The sequence below is a fragment of the Podarcis melisellensis genome (genome assembly GCF_964234715.1).
Source record: "Podarcis melisellensis genome assembly, chromosome: 6".
In the NCBI taxonomy this organism is placed as follows: Eukaryota; Metazoa; Chordata; class Lepidosauria; order Squamata; family Lacertidae; genus Podarcis; species Podarcis melisellensis.
In genome coordinates, this window is record NC_138538.1 from 64,015,673 (window position 1) to 64,037,470 (window position 21,798).

The 21,798-nt window shown below is 40.2% G+C and overlaps 1 protein-coding gene across 12 annotated transcripts in view; it reads right to left on the reverse strand.

The window, feature by feature from the left end:
* Positions 1-2,152: 2,152 nt before the first annotated feature.
* The window catches only part of LRRIQ3 (leucine rich repeats and IQ motif containing 3), a 44,319-nt gene continuing 24,673 nt past the window's right edge, over positions 2,153-21,798 (reverse strand). For 10 of the 12 annotated variants that reach the window (XM_081914650.1, XM_081914654.1, XM_081914645.1 and 7 more), the window contains 4 exons: positions 21,114-21,249; positions 15,134-15,854; positions 8,067-8,269; positions 7,659-7,980 (listed from right to left, as the gene is read on the reverse strand). In XM_081914650.1, coding sequence (XP_081770776.1) covers positions 8,071-8,269; positions 15,134-15,854; positions 21,114-21,249 — 1,056 coding nt within the window. In that variant the 3' untranslated portion in view covers positions 7,659-7,980; positions 8,067-8,070. Of the gene's footprint in view, positions 3,095-7,658; positions 7,981-8,066; positions 8,270-15,133; positions 15,855-21,113; positions 21,250-21,798 lie in introns of those variants that run through there. The other 2 variants (XR_014169261.1, XM_081914647.1) reach the window with 2 other exon arrangements.

Below are 21,798 nucleotides of genomic sequence, written 5' to 3' on the forward strand. Positions count from 1 at the left end.
TGTTCATTCCTGCTACACAGTATCAAGCTTTTTTGTAAAAAAGAAGAAGAAGAGAAAAATGAAAATGAAAATCCAGGTCAGGCAAACAAAGATTCATTTTACAGGTAACTGCAAAATTCTATTATTGTAAAAGTACAGTTCTCTACAAATCCGCCCAATTGTTTATTAACACTAAAATCCAATATTTGGAGACTCCTTCAAACAAGGATACCTTTAGCAAACTGCATCTTAATGACTGTGTTTCTGGACATCTATTAACATTTCCTTCACAATTAAGGGACATTTTCTTTGCAATTTATCCAATGTAGTCTTTAGAAAGACTGAATTTATGCTGCCATCTACTGGAAAGCTCAATGAAAATTCAGATAAAAAGACTAAAGCTACATTCCTCTATTTTTACTGTGAACTGAAATAACAGCACCTGTAACATGGGTTCTAGAAAAAGAATTGGCACCAAAATGTCATCTAAAATGAAACTCAAAGCCGATGAAACATCTGAGGAATTTTTAAAAGCCTGAAGTTTTATAATATTAGTGAAATTGGGGGATGGGGGGCATGGTTTCTGCATACTGTTAGGTCGAAACCAGATATTGTCAAAGCAACTTGAAAGCAAATTTTCATTGGCCTGATTGGAAAGACAAAAAAGTTTATATATAACTATTGGAAAAACCCAAATCACATTTGAATGGAATACAATAACTTACCTGTGCAAAATATATCCATTCTCATAAACTATATTCTCATAAACTCATAGTTTGTACAGTGTGTACATTGAAGATGTTCCGTTTTGACTGAGCTTCTTTGACTCTGAATGAAAACCACATTTACATGTCAATCAGGAACTGATCTAGAGCAAGATAAAGCAGACAACATATCTACTGTGCACATAGTATTTGTATGTGTCCACGATGGCACTGGAATCTCCCTTGGGAATGGTAGCACAAAGGACACCCACTCCTTTGTATATGGATGGACTGCTCAGTTTCCGGTCTGTGCAAATTGTGTATGCACTAAGAAGTCTGTTCCATCCCATGTTTTCAAAATCATATTTAAAATATCCATAAATACCCATTTTGTCACAAGATGTATGCATTTCTACATTTTTTTAACCCCCAAATATGTATCTGTTTACACATTTTGGTGGTTTTTGAGCCAAAAAGCATACTGCAAAATTCAGAGAAGTGTGAATTCCAAAGTACTATTATGTTAGTTCATAAATATGTATGTGTGTCAGGAAGGTGTGAATTCAGTTAGTTTGCTTTAAAATGTAGACCAGATTATTTCCACGCCCCCGTGTGCTTTTAGGAGTAGAAAATGATAAAAGGGGAGAATAAGAATAGTTTGCGGAATTTACTCAGATGAAGCGAGGTTGGGAAGGATACCACTTCAAACTTTCTCTGCCCTCCAACAAGCGTCTCATGGGCCCATATTATTCAAGGATTTCAAATCTTCCTTAAAGACAACAAAGAAGTATGAGAACCTGAGTTTTATGCCAAAGAGGTTCCCATGCCTTAGCACCAGCAACAATACAGGTCCAGTTATTAAATTTTATTCTAAAACAATTGTTTTCTGATTCAAAAACTATTTGGATGAAAAATTGGGGGCACATTAATTGAAGATCTACAGGTCTGGGGGGGATCTGGGTGTGTGGTGCAAATAATTTATTTGTGGTGATTTGGATGTAAAACGATCTGACTTTCCTTCTGTGGCACTTAAATTTAGTAATTATTTTAATATTTTAATATGGATGTGCCAGAAATGTTGTTAAAATCTGTCTTTTTCTATGGTGCATATAATCTCTTTTTTGAAAAAAGGAAGTGTCCACCCTGTGCTGCATTTCCCATGCAACATCTAGCTTTCTTTGAGCCATTAGTAGCTTGACCAGTTATAGAAATCCACATTCTGTTGAGCAAAGCACAATGAAGACATAGAATAAACCACATATTGGAACACAGAAAAACCTGTATCCATTAATACCACCAGTTCCAGCACAGGTACAGGACACTATTTGGGAAATATTAACTTCCACAGTGGCTCTCTGTTTCCCTCAGATTGTTTTGTTATTTCTTAGAAGATCCAACACAATCAAATTTCTTCTAGTCATTAATACTTAGAGACACACACATCAGAAGCCATGATATGGAGCCTGGGATTATGCAGACCACAATTTTATTGCTCATTATCCAATACTGACAAAGAATGCTTGGAATGCAAGTGGGGATGTACAACAACCATACCCAAAAAACAAAGTGTTGGGTAGAAGACATGTCAAGGGTTAGATTATCAATGAAATCTATCACATTTAGCACATTGCCATATGAAAGATATACTTCTGTTGGCCAAGGATGAATGGCTCAAAGAGCAGAACACAACCTGTAGTGTGTACAATCCTAAAGATCTAATCGGCACTATTAATATATGACAAAAAAGTGAAGATCTCCTTCCAAGAGGTCTGGTACTGTAGTAGCAGTAGGAATCCCAGATTTTGTTTGCAAAGTATGTGACAGACCATCTTCACCAAACTAAAGCAGGCCAGATTTACCATATCCACAACCACTATAAAAAAATTAACCAGGCCACGAAGGCATTCAAACAACAGTCTGTTCCTTCCTCACTATGGGCACTCCTTATGTAGTTCATGACAACATATCTAATATCTTTTCTGTTCCACTATTTCATACACTTTCCTTTTTCCCAATTGTTACTTAAAATTACAGTGAATTGTGGAAATGGAACATTTGTACATTTAGATATAGCTGGTTATTGATTTTTAAAAATGAACAACATGTATCAAATTATTTATAAATATATCTAAATTTTGTTATTTCTTCATGCTGTCTGGTGTTTGACAGCAATAAAGATTGATTGATTGATTATTTCTTCATGACACAAATAGCAGCTGGTAATTTTTGCAGAATGCTGTATCTGGTCAGTCTCTTGCAGATGGATTTTTAAAAATCTCCAATAATTCACATAAACAGTTCTCTTTGGTGTTATTAGGTATGACTTTGATTTTCTATACATTTCAGACACTTTTTCACCATGGGCAGATCCCATATTCACATATCCATTTTTCATGTCCAGGTAAGATTCTCTTGAAACAAAGAGAGAGGGAAATTATTAATGAATACTGTCTTTGTATTATTTTAAAAACATGTTTAATAACAAGCTGTGGAGTAGGCTATAAATAAACTGGTAGATTGGAATAGAAAACATTGAAAGACAGGTGTCAAAATGTAACAATTCATTATGGCTCTCTGTAACAGCAAACAATAACTCACAACAGTTGAAACTAAGCATGGCACAAACAATGAAATCTAGCTTCAGAATACATCAGTTTAGCTTCACCTTAGAGACAGAAAATGAGAAGGGCTGGAAAAATATTCTGTTGCTGCTCTACAGGAAAAAAGCAACAATAATTAGTTCACAGAAGAAGTATGCTGGCTTATGATTGAAAGAGTGGGGTTTATGAAGCACAGTCTCCACAAAAACAGTGGGAATTGGTTTGACCACTGCCACTTTATTCAGATACTGGATACTGTATTTTTCGCACGATTGGACGCACCGGACCATAGGACGCACCTAGTTTTCAGGGGGGGAAATCAAGGAAAAAATATGATTCCCCCCCCCCCCGCAGCTCTGGGAGCAGTGGACAGGTTGCACGCAGCCTGTGCGCTACTCCAAGACCTTCTCCCTGCTTTTGCGGGAGGTGGCGGAATTCCCCCACCTCCCGCAAAAGCCCACAGGAGCCCCGCTTGACTCCCGCGGGCTTTTCGACCAGGAGGGAGAAGGGACTGAAACGGCCAGTCAGTCCCTTCTCCCTCCTTGGGCAAAAGCCGCAAAGAGCTGCACGCTCTTTAAAGGCTGCGCGGCTCTTGCAGGCTTTTCTGCGAGGTGGGGGAATTCCCCCACCTCCTGGAAAAGCCAGCAAAGCCGTGCAGCTCCTTTAAAGAGCGCACGGCTTTTGCCTGCTTTTGCGGGAGGTGGGGGAATTCCCCCATCTCCCGCAAAAGCCCGCAGGAGGGAGAAGGGACTGACTCGGCCAGTCAGTCCCTTCTCCGTCCTTGGGGAAAAGCCCCCAAGAGCCGTGCGCTCTTTAAAGGGTGCGCGGCTCCTGCGGGCTTTTCTAGGAGGTGGGGGAATTCCCCCACCTCCTAGAAAAGCCTGCAGAAGCCACGGAGCCCCTTTAAAGAGCACACGGCTTTTGCCTGCTTTTGCGGGAGGTGGGGGAATTCCCCCATCTCCCGCAAAAGCCCGCAGGAGGGAGAAGGGACTGACTCGGCCAGTCAGTCCCTTCTCCGTCCTTGGGGAAAAGCCCCCAAGAGCCGTGCGCTCTTTAAAGGGTGCGCGGCTCCTGCGGGCTTTTCTAGGAGGTGGGGGAATTCCCCCACCTCCTAGAAAAGCCTGCAGAAGCCACGGAGCCTCTTTAAAGAGCACACGGCTTTTGCCTGCTTTTGCGGGAGGTGGGGGAATTCCCCCATCTCCCGCAAAAGCCCGCAGGAGGGAGAAGGGACTGCTTTCCCCCCCGCCAGCCTCAAAGCCGGGTTGGAGAGTAGCGGGAAGGCGTCGCGCGCCTTCCTGCTGCCCCCCATCCTCTGGGGCTGGCGATGGGGGAAGCGCTGCTTTCCCCCCCGCCAGCCTCAAAGCCGGGTTGGAGAGTAGCGGGAAGGCGTCGCGCGCCTTCCTGCTGCCCCCCATCCTCTGGGGCTGGCGATGGGGGAAGCGCTGCTTTCCCCCCCGCCAGCCTCAAAGCCGGGTTGGAGAGTAGCGGGAAGGCGTCGCGCGCCTTCCTGCTGCCCCCCATCCTCTGGGGCTGGCGATGGGGGAAGCGCTGCTTTCCCCACCGCCAGCCTCAAAGAGCAGACTCTCCTGGCTTCAGCGGAAGCAACGCGAAGCCTCTGTAGCGCAGGCTTCGGAGGCTTTGCCTTGCTATCGCTGAAGCCAGGGAGCCTGCATTCGCTCCATAGGACGCACACACATTTCCCCTTCATTTTTGGAGGGGAAAAAGTGCGTCCTATAGAGCGAAAAATACGGTACATTTGATAGAAGTACCAAAAAAAAGAGACAACTGGCCAGTCAGTAGGGGCTCCTTTAACGGAGATCTTGCAGGATTGCTTTAGATGTCTCTTAATGAAACTGATTCATTTGCCCCCAAATAATTATTTGACTCAAAATATTGTCGGCCTCAACAGCCTGTTCCCAGAATTTTGTGTGTGCTCATACCCTGATAAAGACCTTTTGCTCATACCCTGATAAAGACCTTTATAATATATGGGTCTTTCCCTTTCTTTAGATGCAGAGAAATGGATAAGAAGAAGTGGCAGTCACCAACCTCCAATAAGGTTGAACACGAAAAGTTCTTTATCAGGACTACAGCCCAGGAATAAGAGAGGGGGAAATAATCTTCTGCGTAGATAAAATACTTGCAGAAATGGCACGGGTGCAAAATGTGTAGGAAATTCTGGAGAGATTGAGATACCCAGGAGACATATGCTTTTAAGAATTGTATTTCATGACAATAATTAGAATTTGTGTAGCTGAGTAGCAGGGAGGTAAAGGACTAGTGTCTAAAAATCTGAAATGTAAGTAACAGTTTTATTCAATTAATAAGAAAAAAGAAAAGAAAGTGCTAATTATGAGCTGCCAACAAGACTAGTGGGGCAGCCATAGCAAAATAGCAATATGGATGTTATAAGGACAAATCTTTTTAAATATTAAACAGTCAAATCATTATGGCAGTACAAGGTGTGTTTAAGAATAGAAATTAGGGATGGACGCATCTGTCAATTTTGGTTCTCTTAAGTTTCTAATTTTTCCAGTCCTAAATTCATTTCTCCACATTTCTGCAGCAATTTGCAATGAAATAAACCTCTCACAAAAATTATCAGCATATTAGTGTGAATTTCTCATAATAAAACACATTTTCATATGCAGTTTTGATGAATACACACATTTTTTGCAAGAAATTTCCCCTAATATAATGCATTATATATGTAATGTTCACTTTTTTATGCACACTTTCCCTAACTTATGTGCATTTTTGCAAATGTTGGTTGGGGAAACCAATTGCTAAATTTGGATAGGTGCAAATTCCAAAGGATAACAGTGTTTCAGTTTGCATTGTTTCAGAAAGTGTGTATTTGATAGATTATTAGGCTCTAGATATGCACTGAATAAAATTTCTCCTCCGTCCCTAGTAGAAAATAATGCAAAAAGCTACTAGCAATTGTATGTGAAAAATGTTGGAAAACAAATCAGAAGAAAGGTTAAAGGAAAGCATTCATTTAACAAAGAGATTTGATTGTAAATTTTATAAAAGACTAGAACAGTAAAAAGGTCTACGCTACACAACTTTCTCCAAAGGCGAGCAAGGGACTTATTGTGGGAGAGTGGATTTCTTTTTTTCCTTTTTTAAAGGAAGCAGTTTCCTTGATTTAAAAACAGCCATAGCAATCAAAATATGAGTGTGTTGGGGAGAACCATTAGGAGCATCAGCACAGTCTTTCAAATGCTTGTTGGAATAAATGGGCCAAGGATTTCTGAAGAAAAATGGGCATGGATTTGTCTGAGGAAGGAGATTGTTCCAACTCTGCTCTGTCTTGTAATCTTCTCCCTGTTAATAGGATAGGTGTCCCACAAGTTGAAGCAGATGGACTATAAGAGAGCAAGTCCAGCCTGAATCCATGTTGGTGGTGAGGACCCAGTGTAAATTATCACGAGAGCTTTCAAATATAGGCAACTCCCCATTTACGCCCATTCAAGCACGTACGACCACGCTGGTGTGCATCACCACGAACCCAGAAATGGCATGAAAAGGGGCAAAATGGCACGAAGACAGTGTCCAGAAATCTCATGAGCTTTCGCAAGAGTAATCCCACAAGACCTTGCACCAACCTTTGAGGCCTGTGCAATGTTGGGAGTCTGAGCAAGGAGGACTGGGGAGAGTGATTGTGGTGTTTGCAGGCTTTTTCAATGGCATTCCCAAGAAACACGCTTTCACTTAAACACAAGGTGCCTCAGAATGTAACCCCCACGTAATGTAGAGCTGATTGTAAAAAGTTGCCATTTCCTTTGGAAATGTGAAACAAAACATATAAAACTAACATTAAAGTCTATGTCTATTTCTTCTGATGAGAGACAATGATAAGTAACAAGAAAGTGTCACTGTTTTTCTTACATTGTAAATGTGAAATGCAAGAAATTGTTAGTTGCATGAATGGTGTCACATGTAGTTTGGCCCCAGTTCTCTTAAAAGCTACTGTGTGTCTTCAGTGTCAGATGTAACAACTAAAGTAAAAGAAAACCTCATCCCAACTTCTGTAACTGAGCTGGGAGGAGCAACGGAAGACTCCACGCCTCTTCCAGCAACTGCCCAAGTCTGCTCTCCCTGGGCTCAATACACATGGAGAAATATATATACAAAGAATTAAAGTAGAATCAACTAGAAGCATAATTAATTACACATAGGAAAGCAGCTAATGAAACTAATCAAAGTACACAGCGTGTTAATGAAAGTTAGCAGCTGGGACCAAATTATTGCATTAAGGCATAGCCAGAGAGCAACTGAAAATACATTCTATCGAGAGCTAATGGCTTATGGCATTGTTGTATATACAGTTACGGAGGAATCACTGAGGCAAAGCTCCAGCAGTCCTGTCTGCAATAAGTGTAGTCAACATGTTTAATTGCACTCATGCTACTTGGCTACATTAACAACCAGTGAATTCTTCCCCAATTATTTTTATATGGCATTGAATAATTTAATTTTAAAGCTAAATACAGAGGTAATTGTATGTACGCTTGAAATGTTTGCCACTTAAAAGTCAACATTTGCAAACAATTAGCACAACAGGCTACAGCTGTTTTCTTCCTCACGTGGATATACTGAAATACTTCAAATGTTGTAGTCGATCTGCTCATCAAATTGTCTTTTTCTGGTTTACGTTTCAAAATCATTATCAACAGAAACAGATTCCAAACCTGTAAGACAACAAAGCTTCATCTAGATCATTCAAAGAACCAGTTGCAACTGGTCTTCTTTCCACTTGCCATATTATACACCTTACCATCTTAGCCGTCATACTCTATGACAGGCACTGCAGTGCCAGAACTGCCAATCACGGGCAAGGAGTACAGCGCCATCTGTCTGGGTTGCTTGATGGCTTCAACCTTTGCCTTGGCTTGCCTGTATCTCTCTCTCGCCATTTCGTGGGCCACACAGTTCCTAAACTGTTTTTCATCTGTGTTTTGTCTTTGCATCATATCTTGCCTGGAGAAGGGAAAAAGAAGCCTCATCACCAGTTCTAAACTGCTCTTGTCTGTCCTTGAGCCAAAAACCGAAATCTTGACTCTGTTCCTCCCCCCCCCCCCATCTACGCATTCTATATAATAATATGGCACTTGGCAACATACCTAAGTTCAATGCGTGTTTGTTTTTTCACTTCTTCACTTAAAGAAACAGGCCACATTGAAACTATCACACCATCTTTATAAGTGTTGGGCAATAAATGTGAGACACAAGCGAGCACACAACAGAGCGCACCACGGCTTTTCGTTCCCAGTCTCAAAATTCTTTTCTATTTTTTAAAAAAATATTTTTATTAACAGTTTTCTTTGATTACCATACCATACCAAAAAACCCAAACAATATCACAATATCACATCTTTTAGCTTAATTTTCTTAACTTCTTTGGACTTCCTCACACCTCCCGCTCCTGCGTTCTTGTCTATAAAACTTTGTCCAGCAAATTTATCCCCTTGTTTCTATTCTTATTGTCTAATTTTCCAGTGTTATATCTCTAATCTTAAATAACCTTTGACTCAAATCTTAACACATTACATATAACTTAAAACTTCCCAATATTTAAACTTTCCTTGAAATTTAGCTTATCTTCATAATTTACTTCCTCTAGCTTAATGGTGCCCAGTTGTTTACGCTCTAGCATCCTTCTTAACATTCATATAGTTTACAATGTTTTTGTAGGTAAATCTTAAATTTCTTCCAATCTTCTTCTATCGTCTCCTCTCCCAGGTCTCGGATTCTGCCGGTCATTTCCGCCAGTTCCATATAGGTTATCAGTTGCGTCTGCCATTCTTCCAGTGTGGGTAAATCTTGAATTTTCCAGCATTTAGCGATGAGTATCCTTGCTGATGTTGTAGCATACATAAAAAACGTTCGATCCTTCTTTTGCACACTCTGGCCGACAATGCCCAGAAGAAAGGCCTCTGGTTTCTTAGGGAAGGTATACTTAAATACCTTTTTCAGTTCATTATATATCATTTCCCAGAAAGCCTTCACTCTAGGGCAGGTCCACCAGAGGTGAAAAATTGTTCCTTCTCCCTCTCAAAATTCTTTTCTAATCTCTGGTAATTCAGTGGATGCAATATGCCTTGGGTGCACTGTTACAATTTTCCAATGAGATTCCATTCCAACCAGTCTTTTCCTGTGCCTTTCAGTTGCCTTTTAAAAGCAGTGGTCCCAAGGCACGATGCAGCCACTATGCTGAAGCAAAGCATATACAGTGGTACCCCGGGTTAAGTACTTAATTCGTTCCGGAGGTCCGTTCTTAACCTCAAACTGTTCTTAATCTGAAGCACCACTTTAGCTAATGGGGCCTCCTGCTGCCGCCGCGCTGCCAAAGCACGATTTCTGTTCTTATCCTGAAGCAAAGTTCTTAACCCAAGATACTATTTCTGAGTTAGTGGAGTCTGTAACCTGAAGCGTATGTAACCTGAAGCGTATGTAACCCAAGGTACCACTGTATGAATCTAGTCAATACTTGGATGGGAGGCTGCCTATGTAGGCCACCTTGAGTTCCGCGCAGGAAGAAAGGAGGGATAAAATTGCACTACATAAATTTAGGCAGTGGGAACTGGAGAGATGCTACTGTGGATGAGCTATGTCTCTGCCATTCTGTGTCATGTATGGTGCCATAAAATGAAACTTTTTAAATAAATAAAAATGTGAAACATCCACAATCTTTTGTAGAAAGATACATAAAAGCGAAATATATTGAATGAGAAACTATATCAATCAAGAGTGAAACTGATGCCTCAGTCCTCCCTTTGCTTCACTATTAAATTGTAATCAGCTATGCAGAGATATAACAATAGCATTCAGTTAATTAAATTCACCTTTATGGTCCTACGCTTGATTTTTAATTTGATACACGACATCAGTGTTCTATTAACTTTCTTTCCCCAAAGTAACAATAAATGCAGGCAAGACTAGGTACTAACTTAATGTGTTCTCTACAAAATAACCAGCAAATAAAGAAATCTAACTATTGTGCATGTTTCCTATCACTAAGAAACAAGAAGATGCAAGGTTTGTGGAGAAAAAATTGTGCCAGTTCGTACTGCATTTTAGCAAAAGATCACCTACCGACTTCAGCCAGGCAAACGGGGAACCTGCTGAAAACAGCATGGTTGCCCAGGGGTCACAAATGTCACAATTTAAAGACATTAAAATCGTTCAGGTGTAAATGGGCCTAATCTGACATGCAAGGCTTTGTTGTTAGCAAGGATACAGAAGCTGAAGGGTAAACCAAGCAAGAAACTAACAGAAAAGTGCACCCACTTAAAACAAAAACAAAAGATATTCCTACAGAGGCTGTTTCCACATGATCTGTTCATTGAGCATTCATGATTATTTGTTTGCAGAGGCAGAGAGAGAAGACAATGTTGGCCATTTATTAAGCATTTATTCAGCTTGCAGGGAGCTTGGTGGACTTTGCATCAAGCCAACTGTTATCCCACAATTTTTGTGTTTTCCCCCATGACTTTACATAGCACAAAAGTCCAATATTGGGGGGTGGGGTGGAATTGTTGAGGGATTATTATTATTATTGCATGAGAACTCCCAAACAACTTTAATTGTGCAACCGGAATTTGCCAGTATGTGACTGAATCCTACTTGAAAACAGTGACAGTCTGGAAGCGCCCTGAGTCAGTTTGTCGGACAGAACTGCAAGTACTCTGACATTAGAAAGTGGCTGTGTCCAAACTGTGACCTTCGTGTGTAAGTGGGTTGTTGTTTCTGTGTGCGTGTTTCAGAACCTTAATCCACGCTTGAGCGTTTTCAATTTTGTGCTTCTTAAATCAACCTCATTGTTTCCTGTCCATAACAGTGGTGGTGCTTCATGGGATACAACTGTGCTGTGAATTGATTCCTTCTATTGATAAGAACTTCTCTACTCACCATAAGATCTGGAAACCAGAGATCTCATGTGAGCTTGTGCACAGGTGCATGCACTGCTTAACATACTTTATTTTTGGAATACAAGTTTTCCAACATACCAGATTTGCACAAAAGTGTGTGTGTGTGTGTGCGCACGCACGCACGCGCGCGCGCACACACACACACACACGTGTATATCTGTTTTGAGGGCATGACTGCAGGTATTTGTTTAGCTATGCAAGTACAGCTTTAAAAAAATGAATAAAAACACAAATAGGCCAGATTTGTACAAAAAAAGCAGTCAGAAAAATAAATAAATGTGCATTGCTCCAAGCCAGGCAAGGATTTGGAGTCACTCACATGAAAGGCTGCTCCTTCCTTTCATTCCCATTTCCTGCCTCCTCTACCTGCAGAGACAAATCTAATTTTCATTTTACTATAGCTGCTCTATACAAGAGCAGTTCTGCAAAAGAGCTTATTGTAAAATAAAAATACCACAAATGCACCTTCAGGAACAGCCAATGGAACAGAGCTGCATCCTTTCCTTTGGGCTGATGAAAACAAAATGGAAGTAAGGGGTATGGCAATAAGACCGCACCCAGCAATATGTCAGCACACATGTAAAAGAAGCCGACCCATGAAATGTGCTTCAGTGGCTTCACAACTGAGTAACATACCTTTTTATATTGCATTTTCTTCCCTTATCGGATTATCTGTGGATCAGAAAAATCCCCATTCAGCATAGGGAAAGTGTAGGCCCCCTTTGATGAGGAGAATGTTGTGTAGGTGCCATGAAAAATAAAATATAGAGACAAAAGCATCTTCAAATCCACACTGAACTCTGGTGTGGATTAACTCAGAGGAAGGGTGAGTGGCTCATGCTTCTGTTTCCTTTGGCTCTATTGTTGTAATACATGACATGGTATTCTGACAGCTCTACCAGGGGAATATCTGAGGTTTCCAAATTCCATGTTAAAACAGAAGTAGGGAAACAGAAAACACAAGTCACTCAAATTTCCTCTTTCCAAACTACTTTTGAAAAACACACACTTGCTTTAGGTTTGTATGCCTTTCAAAATAAAGAAAAACAATGTTATATCACAGCTGCTAGTAAATGCAATTAAGTGATGTCAAGAATTCTTCCATACTACATATGGCTTTTTGATAAAATATATTATTTGCTAAATCCAAGCCTTCATGTTCAAGGCTTCCTGAACCTTATCTAAGGGGTGCAACCATGACTTGATAAGATAGTATTCCTAGCTAGATATTCATTTTGTACAAAGGGGAAAAAATCTAGGCGAAGAATATTATCAGTAGTACTATAAATTTCGGCAGAAACCTGGCATGCTGAAAAAAGTAAAGCAAGATTTAACTAAAATAAATAATTTCAAAATAAATTAATTTGGTATAGACCTGAACACATAGTGCATGTTGTAAGGATACCCACACGGCCTTGAACTTCTTTTGAAACGAATTCTTTCGCTCTGTCAAAATCAATATTGAGGAACATTTCTTATAATGATTTTTTTTTTTTACTAGAACGCTCATCCTATATCCATGAGATAGAGAATGCCAAATAAGGACCCATCAGATTCCCATGAGAATGCCACTTTATGAAGCATATCAGCTGAGAACTCTGGGTTTCAACACTGTGACGCTGTTTTCTAATGATAATTTAATTTGCCACCAAAAGATACAGTGATGGTCACTTAAGACAGCTTTAAATATAATTACAGAACAATCCAACCTCTCTTACAGGAGCCGTGGGGAGGGCTGGAATGAGTGGAGGAGTCCCTCTGCCTTGCTTTCTTAGCTAAGCCTCTGAGTGCATGGTCAGGCCATCAACAAGACGCCTGCTCATGCTGATAACCAATGGAAGATGCTGGTAACCAATGGAGGAGTGGCTGGGCTGGCCCAGGTTCCATTGGATCCTAAGGAAGTTCCACTTCTACCATGGTTGGCGCAGAAATCTGCCTGGCTCTCCCACCTTCTGGCCTAGGAGCTGCATGTGTCAGGGATGCAGGGGAAGGTTTGAATTGCGACCTTAGACAAATCCACGCAGGATAAGGCTACCAATGGCTGGATATCACCTTTCAGGATCAGAAACAGCATGCTTCTGAATATGATTTGCTGGGTAACCACAGCAGGAGAAGCCTACTGCTCTCATGTCCTGCTTGCCAGCTTCCCATAGGCATCTTGCTGGCCAATATGGGACAAAGAATGGCTGGGCTAAATAGGTCTTTGGTCTCACCTAGAAGGTCTCTTCTTGAGCACTTGTCAGAATAAGAATGAAGAGCTTTCCATTATCTTTTATGGAGAAAGTTAAAGTGAGGTGATAACGTTAAGGTGGGAGAAAATATTCTCCTCAGTCATGGAGGGCAGTATCATGTGACATGAAAGCTAGGCTTTTCTTCCACCTCAACACCTTTGCTTTCCTACATAAAACTAAATAGCTTCCATTGATTTCTGTGAGAGAAAGTAAAGGTATTACAGCTAAGGGCTCAGTTTAGGTAAGGGTAAATCCTATCAGCTTATCCAGATGCTGTTGAGTGCAGTATCATGGGAGGGGGCAAGATCTGTTTTTATCTCAACTTCTAGAGATAAACTTCTCCATCTCTCTAGGGGAAAAGAACAGTTTGGGGTATGCGTGCTGTGAAGGTGTTTATATATGTATGTATTGCACACATACTTCCTAAATGTGACAGTTTCCAAAAGGTCTAGCTCATAAAAACTTATCCTATAACAACATGTCTTAACATTTAAGGTGCCACATTTAAGGTGTTTTTCCTAAATTTGAATTAATAAAAACCGAGGTGGAAAATATTCCGTTTATGCTTATTTATCAGGCAGGTGCCACAGGACATCTCCAAGTTGAAGGATCTCAGATAGGAGGTGATGGGAAATAGCTTTGCCTGAGATCCTGGAGAGTCACTGTCAGTGTGAATAGACAATAGTGGCTTAAATGAGCAGTCTTTCCTGGTATCAGTGAGCTTCCTAAGTACTCTCTTTACACTCACACATGTATCAAGAAAGTCTGAAGTCTGGTCATTAGTAGAAGTAAAAAAGAGCTGGAATACACCGGATTAAGATTTTTAACCTGGAGAAGACTGGGTTGGGTGGGTGGGTGAGGGAATTGCTTTGGACATATAAGAAAACAAAGAGCAGAATTAGGATGTAGTGGATCAGGAGCGCCAACTTGGGTGCCAGCGTACCAAATTTGTGGGTGCCCGGCCCATTCATTCACGGGGAATTTTGTGGGTGCTCTGGCACCCAGAGCCCCAGGGAGTTGGCACCTACGTAGTGGATGATTTACAGGCTTTAAAAAGAGTTTTATGTATTTATGGGAAATATATACCCTTTTGATGAGTGAAAGCTTGGATTTATACATCAAACAACTGTAGTTAAACTGAACTGAAGATATGTATGTTTTACACATAGCAAGGCCTAGTTGGTATGCTTTTGTCTTATATTGTTTTCTAAACATTATTATGTACCAATCCTGTTATCTGAGCATAGGCATATGCCCTTCCACTCAGATCAGTGAGAGGGACCCTGGATCATGTCTTTTCATCATGTCCCATAGATGAAGCTGTGGGACTCCCTTATCCCTGGAGATTAATATGACCTCAACTGCATTTATTTGTTTTAAAAATAAAGACCAAATGAAAATTCACTGGCTAGCTTGTGAATCACTATCCCCTTGGTTTCAAATAAATTCTTCCCTTTTAAAAGTTTGGTTGTTGTCTGTGCTTCTCTCTTGCAATATTGCAACTGGAATATATATAGTAGCCACTTTAGGCATCTTGGACAATGACGCAGAAAATCAGGATATAAATATTTATTTATCGGGAGTTCCAGTTTTCCCCAAGAACTATTATTGAAGACTATCTATACATTTGTGAAAACGTCAAAGCTTTATGTGCACTGAATAATTAAGAAAAGCAAACTTACCTCTCCTCACGGAAATTTTCGAACATCTCTCTTCGCTGCTTCTGTTCTTCTATAATTCTTCTAACTACAACTTTTCGTTCCTTCACAAATTCTTCATTCTTCCTCCATCCATCCATTCTTAACAAGCCATTTGTCAAAGAAAGATGTTGAGTGCTGAAGCGCTGAACAAATGTATTTTCAAATGTCTTTTTCTTCTTGATGTTTACAAAATTGGTATAGTTTTGCCTCAGTTTATTAATTGACTTTGATCGTTTGTTCTTCTGCTCTTCCAGAGTATCTTTAGTCATGAGCTTTCCCTCTTCGTTTTCCATCTGAACTTTCTCCATTTTATTTTCCTGTAAACGACTGATGTAGTCTGTAACTTCACATTTAATAATCTGCATCCGCATGACATGCCGCTCCTTTTTAAGCTCAACATCCAACTTTTGACTTTCCAAGTATGCTTTATCAATAGCACACAAGGGGCGAAGTCTGACAGCTCCAAATGCTTTAGCAAAGGTCCTCTTATCTATGCTCACTGGCTCATGAATAGGCTTAGTTGGAGTTATAGGCTGCATGAAGTAACGCAAGTCATGTACAGCGTCAAAAATTTCTTTGTCTCTCTCTCGACACGACTGCAGCTCATCATGCAATGAATAAAAATGCATTCTACGTATGGAAAGCCTGAATTTCATTGCCATCTCATCAGATTTCACTTCAGGTTCCTTCCAGCCCAAGTGCTCTGAACATAAAACAGTTCAACAATTACATCAGTATTTCCCCAAATATTTTCAATGTATTAAAGTTTTCATTAACAAAGTCACAATATAGCATTTTAAAATAAAGAAGCAAATCCCATCCAAAGAACCAAATAATGGAAAGTCTATAAAATTCTTCCGACTGCTTCAGGGACATACTTATGAGGCTTGCAAAGATGGAACCCTGGATAAATGGCTATCCTTGCACTAGTTCCAGGTTTCTCAAACCTGGGTCTCCAGCTGATTTTGGACTACGACTCCCATCATCCTTAGCAGCAGGACCATTGGTCAGAGATGATGGGAACTGTAGTCCCAAAACAGTTGGAGAACCAAGTTTGGAAAACCCTGCACTAGTTCTTTGCTTGCCCAAACCAGCTGTGCCCTGCAAAGCCTACCATATCTCCCCACTAACCCTTGACAACAGCTTATCCAAGAATACGATGGTACTTTTTTCATCTTGTCCAACCTTGCCATAGAGTGAAATGTTTCTTCCACTCATTTTAGCCAGTAGCTACCCCACACCCCTCAATTGTTCATTTGCTAGGTTCAAATGTACATAAGAAAGTTGCATGCTCAAGAGAGGGAGGGAAGCAGTAACAGAAGATATATTCTCCCCTCCTCCTATTAAATAAGACTTTCATTCAACATTAGGTACAATATACAGAGGGGACAGATTTACAGCCTAATAAAGACGCAGGGGGGTGAAAATGAAAAAGGAGGGGGCTGTTTCGGAATGGCAACAGCAAGAATGGATAAAGGAGGGAAGATTGGGAGCAGATTGTGCTGAAAACACCCCTGCAAAGTTGCTAGTCTGGGAAACTGTTCCACTTGATGGTAAGCCAAATCTGATATTACATTGGTATACCACTGCCAAAGACCAAGCACGCAAATAAGGAAAATGAGCGTGCTAAATTTCATTTCGCTTTTCTCAACTGTAACTTAATATTTCTGCTCATTCTGTTATTTTTATATCTGCGGCAAGGATACCTCCAGCTTGTGTGCTTTATTAGGCCCAGCAAGGTTCTTAAATTGGCTCACAAGGCGGTTTCCCCCGAGCCACATTCACCTGCCCCACGAAATGTTGACATCAGGTGTGGGAAAGGCAAAGATTTAGCTGAAAAGGAACAACTGAGAGCCTTAAAGTGTGCTCCCAGTTGTTACTTGGCAAGCAGGGTTTGTAATCAGTGGCTTGAAAATCTGGTGCAAGAGCTCCCAAACGGAGCCAATCCCTGCTGAAAGCAATCCTTGCAGGGTCTACCAATCAGGTGATTGGGCAGCTCTTGCAAACCCTGCTTCCTTTGCCTGTGGAGTTTGAAATCAAACCACATTGGGGAGGGGGGCAAAAAAACACTTCCATCTCACCCACCTTCTTTTAAAATACAAAACAAGAGGTATTTGTTTTAACAAAACGAGACCTGTTCTGGTAAAATTGTGAACAGCATGCCAGGAAGAGACAGAAAGACCACTTTTATCCAAGATGTGTGGTACAGTATAACCCACTGGCATACATCTCTACACTTCTTCCTGTCAGCTTTGTTATAATAACCCTTTAAGTATTGTGCAATCTATTGCATGGCCTCCTTGCTGGGGAGAAAACTGAGGATGGCTTCTTGAAATTATTTAAACAGACTGAGAAGCTAACACATACCTATTGGCCTCCCAGCATACTTATAGTGCTTGTAGAATTAATAATATTGATTCATTTGTGAACCGCTTTAGAAGAGCTCCAATTTAAGAATGTGCATAAGGCCAAGTCTCTTTGAGCTCAGGGAACTGGGTGGATAATTCTTTGGATCTTGGCCCTTATCAAAAGCAAGCAATTTATTATTTGGTTGGTCACATCTGGTTTCCTGTCGATTCACCTACCTATGACTTTGCACCCAATCATTCATAATCAAATTTAAAATGACTGGGGGAAACTGACATGCAAATGCTAACCAGCTTAAATATAATACATTAATAAAGCAAGTTTGTGAAGGGAGCAGGAGAGTTACAAATCTATTGTTTCCCCAGAAGTGTCTTGTAATTAATGAAGGTACTTTTCTATAAGCATATGCTATACTGAAATGGATAACCGATTAAGAAACAATCTAAATCAAGCATAGTGCAATATCAAGGAAGCCCATAGCATTATGCCATTCAACTGAAAGTACTCCAGAAGAAGTTTTAGATCCCATTTTCCCGTGTTCGCAAGATAAAAGGCTTCTGCAGGTGAGGCTAGCCTAATGATGAGTAGGCAGCTATAAGAAAGTGTAGGTCAGTGAATGATGTCATCTCTGTTGGTGAATAGCAATGCTGAAGCACATGACATTAAGTCTATTGTGCATAGCACACTAGATATGAATCTTTTTACTGGTGACCTCTAGCTTCTGTGACACACAACTAGAAGGCAGTGTCTTCACTGATTTCCAGACTAGTGGATACCAGCCAACATGACAAATTTGAAATGCCAATGGCAATGCATGTATTTTCTGGCATGCATTGCTGGCTCCAAGTCATTTTCTGCCACTCACACAATATCTTGCTGATAATGTTTTTAACTTACTCAACCTTCATCTTGTCTCTGTATTGAAGAGTACCAATGTTTCCCCAATTCCCTCTTTTCACCTGAACTCATCTGCTATTGGCCTTTGTTAACGACCTGCTTCCATTTTATGTTTCTGTGCCATTTCTGTGCCACTCTCTGCAACTGGAATGATCTATACCTCTGTCAAACTACACTCAGAATGGCTTCAAATCCTTCTTCAAAACATTCTTCCTGAACCGTGCCTTTCCAGAAGCAACACAACTTTCCTTTTTTCATACCACCTCCTGTCAGCTACACTGGCCTGACTTTAGACTGCAAGCTCACTGATGTTCCACACCATGTTCTCTTAGGTTTAAATAAATTTAAGTCGAAACAGCTCACCAAGGTAACCGAATCAAACTGGAATATTTCTCACAAGAAAAGGATATGAGATGTTAAATTTAAACAGGCCACTATCTAAAACTTGCCAGTAGAAATGCAGTGTGGCAGATAACGAAAACACTGTTAAAGATAAGCCACTCCATTGGGGATCATCAAAGTTATTGAGGTAAGTAGAAAGAATTCTTATGCGAGTATGAAAGGTAAGTCATAAACCAATCTATAAGAAAATAAAAAGCCCCCCTGAAATGTCACCAAAAATAACACAATTAGAAATACCAATGCCCTTGCTAGACAGTGTTTGCAACAGTTATGTTTTTAGATACTTTATTGAGTGATTGTTGGAGGATTGTCACAATACTGTACAGTGTTTTGACATGCCGCAATGAACCACACAATATACGCTTTCAGAAGGTGACTTGAGAAAGGTGTCGTTAAAAATAATGAAAATCAGTGTCAATGAATCTGAAAATGTAACTATAACTTCTCCTCATGACCCAGAAATCCTTCAACCACCACAGTCAGACACTGCTAAGCAGAGTACTTAAGCACATTTGTATGCATAGAATTTCCTCTTCATTAACACAACATAAAAGATTAATAATGAAACCCACATTGCACATCAGTAAAAATCTTTATGCACTGAAATGTTAATAAAAATAAATGAAAACAGCTATGTAGGAATGGTTCTATATAATACTAATGGCATTTTTGTCTACTCAAATTTGCTGAATCCATTAAATCTGAGATGGCCAGCACATGGTGGTCTGAAGGCCTCAAGAGGCCCCAGTATCCTGGCAAAAATGTTCTGAAATCTTGAGAATGACAACTTTCCATAGCTGGTTTTTAAAACAAAAACAAAAACAAACATATTTCACTTTATCAAAACCCATGTTTTTCAATTTTCATATGTTGAGACAGCTTTAACCTACAGATCAGAGTAGATGGACTTGCATTTTACTCATGGCAAGGACCCCAAAGCTATTTTATTCTTGGTCCCTCCCTGTTTTCAGTAAAAGCTTACTGACAGCTCCAGTGGCCTCAACAATGCCACTTTCATGCCTACAAAATCTGAGTTTCCAGTAACCCACTCACTTTATATGTGGCTGTTTTTTAAAGCAAGACTAAGAAAGCATTGCCAAACAAGCAGAGATCTTGGTCTCTGTTCACTACTGAAGAGGTATGACTTAACTGTGCACACACTCATGACAGCGAGCATAGGACCAAAGCTCTGTTCATTGCTACGTATAATAAAACTGCAATGTGTCAGTGTCCACTAACTCTTTGCAATGGAGGGCTATGGGGAAAGAAGTTGTGTGGTAGAGAGCACACAACTTTTCTTCCAGCAGAGAAGAAACTGTGACCCATTCTGAATCAAAGTAAGGCGCATTTCAGTTTAGCTGAGTGCTATCTGTAAAACTGCAATGCTTATATGTCCACAGTATGCTTGCAAGGGAGGAGGGTGGGGAGAAAAACCATTTGAGGACCAGCATTACACAACCTGCCACAACACTGTTGATGGATGCTTTCAAAGAAACAAACAAATGCAGAAAAATGGCCACCAATGATAAGAGCTTGGAATCGCTCTGAGATTATACAGCACATTCACACCAGATATGAATGGTCCTAGACAATAGTCTTATCATGCTAGCTATGTGTGGAATACCATGCGCTCTCTAGTCAGTGCTGCAGATAATCACATGTTTCTGTGTACAGACTAGATACCCAACACCTTGCAAACATTTCGTCAGAGGCCTGTAGTCTATAGAGTTGTGCAAAATATATTCCAAATGAGGAACTCTAAGACATACATAGTTAATAACCGGACACCACGTGAATGACACTGACGATGACGGATGAATAAACGTTTTCAGTCTCATACGTCAATGTCAAAGCCAACTTTCAAGAAATTAGCAGAGGTCCTTGTCATTTTATTAAGGAAATGCGCCCATGTGTTAACAATCCCTCCCTGAATACTGCAGAGAGGGCTGACACAAACATTCAGATTCTGCAGATTTTTGTAAATCAAATGGCACATTTCTAGTCATTGCATTGCAAACTTGCCCACAGACTTGCTTCCCGACTACAAAATGGGGAAAAAACATACTGTGTAAATATTTGTCCATGACATTGAAAGATGAAACACTAATAGCATGAACAGATCAGCGCTAAAATCAAGTAAGTACATTTTGAGATGAAAGTAGATAAATACTAAATATAATAGTCAGAAATCAAAGTGTAAAGATATCCATAGGTCTGTATGCAGTACAGAAATGTCATAACCATCTCCTAAAATATCCTTCCTGCGCATGCTATACAAAATACGTAAGTTACTAACCCTTCTTTGGTGACCTTTTGGATTTCTTTTCTTTCATTTTTTTCCTTTCTTCCAATCTGAGTAAGGTCGAGATAATGGGATATTTTAATCTTCTCAAATATAAATGAAGCTCCTTAAGATCTTTCACTTCTTTAATCTGTTAAAATCAACATTTCATCTGTCAGAGATATTGCTATAGCAATATTCCAAAAGTCTTCCCATCAGCAACACTCATTTGGCTATATATTTTTTACTAACTTTATTGCTATCCATTTAATGATGCGGTAAAAAAAATGCTAATTCTTCTTTTCTACCCTTCCTTCAGAAATTATTTGTCTCTCTAGGCAACATCACTGTTTGCATGGATGAGTGCATACTTGTTCCAACCTCACATCTCTATGCTCCTTGAATAAATTCCAGCTTTTAAACTAAACAACCCTTTCACTCATCATCTGTTACACCAAGATGCATTTCTCTGCAGCTTGTAGCTGGCAAGGGCACCTTAGCTTTATCTGTGCAAACAAACAAAGAAACTTCTCAGTTTGAGCAGAATCATATGCTATTCTTCGGGCATTTTTAAATGACTACAGTGGTGACTAAACTGAAGTCCTCTGCTTATGAGCACATAGGCGCAAGTGAGCTCTAGTTAAACCCAGATCCGTGTTCAGAAAGTGGGGGGGGGGGGAGGGAATGAGGTGCCTCAGGG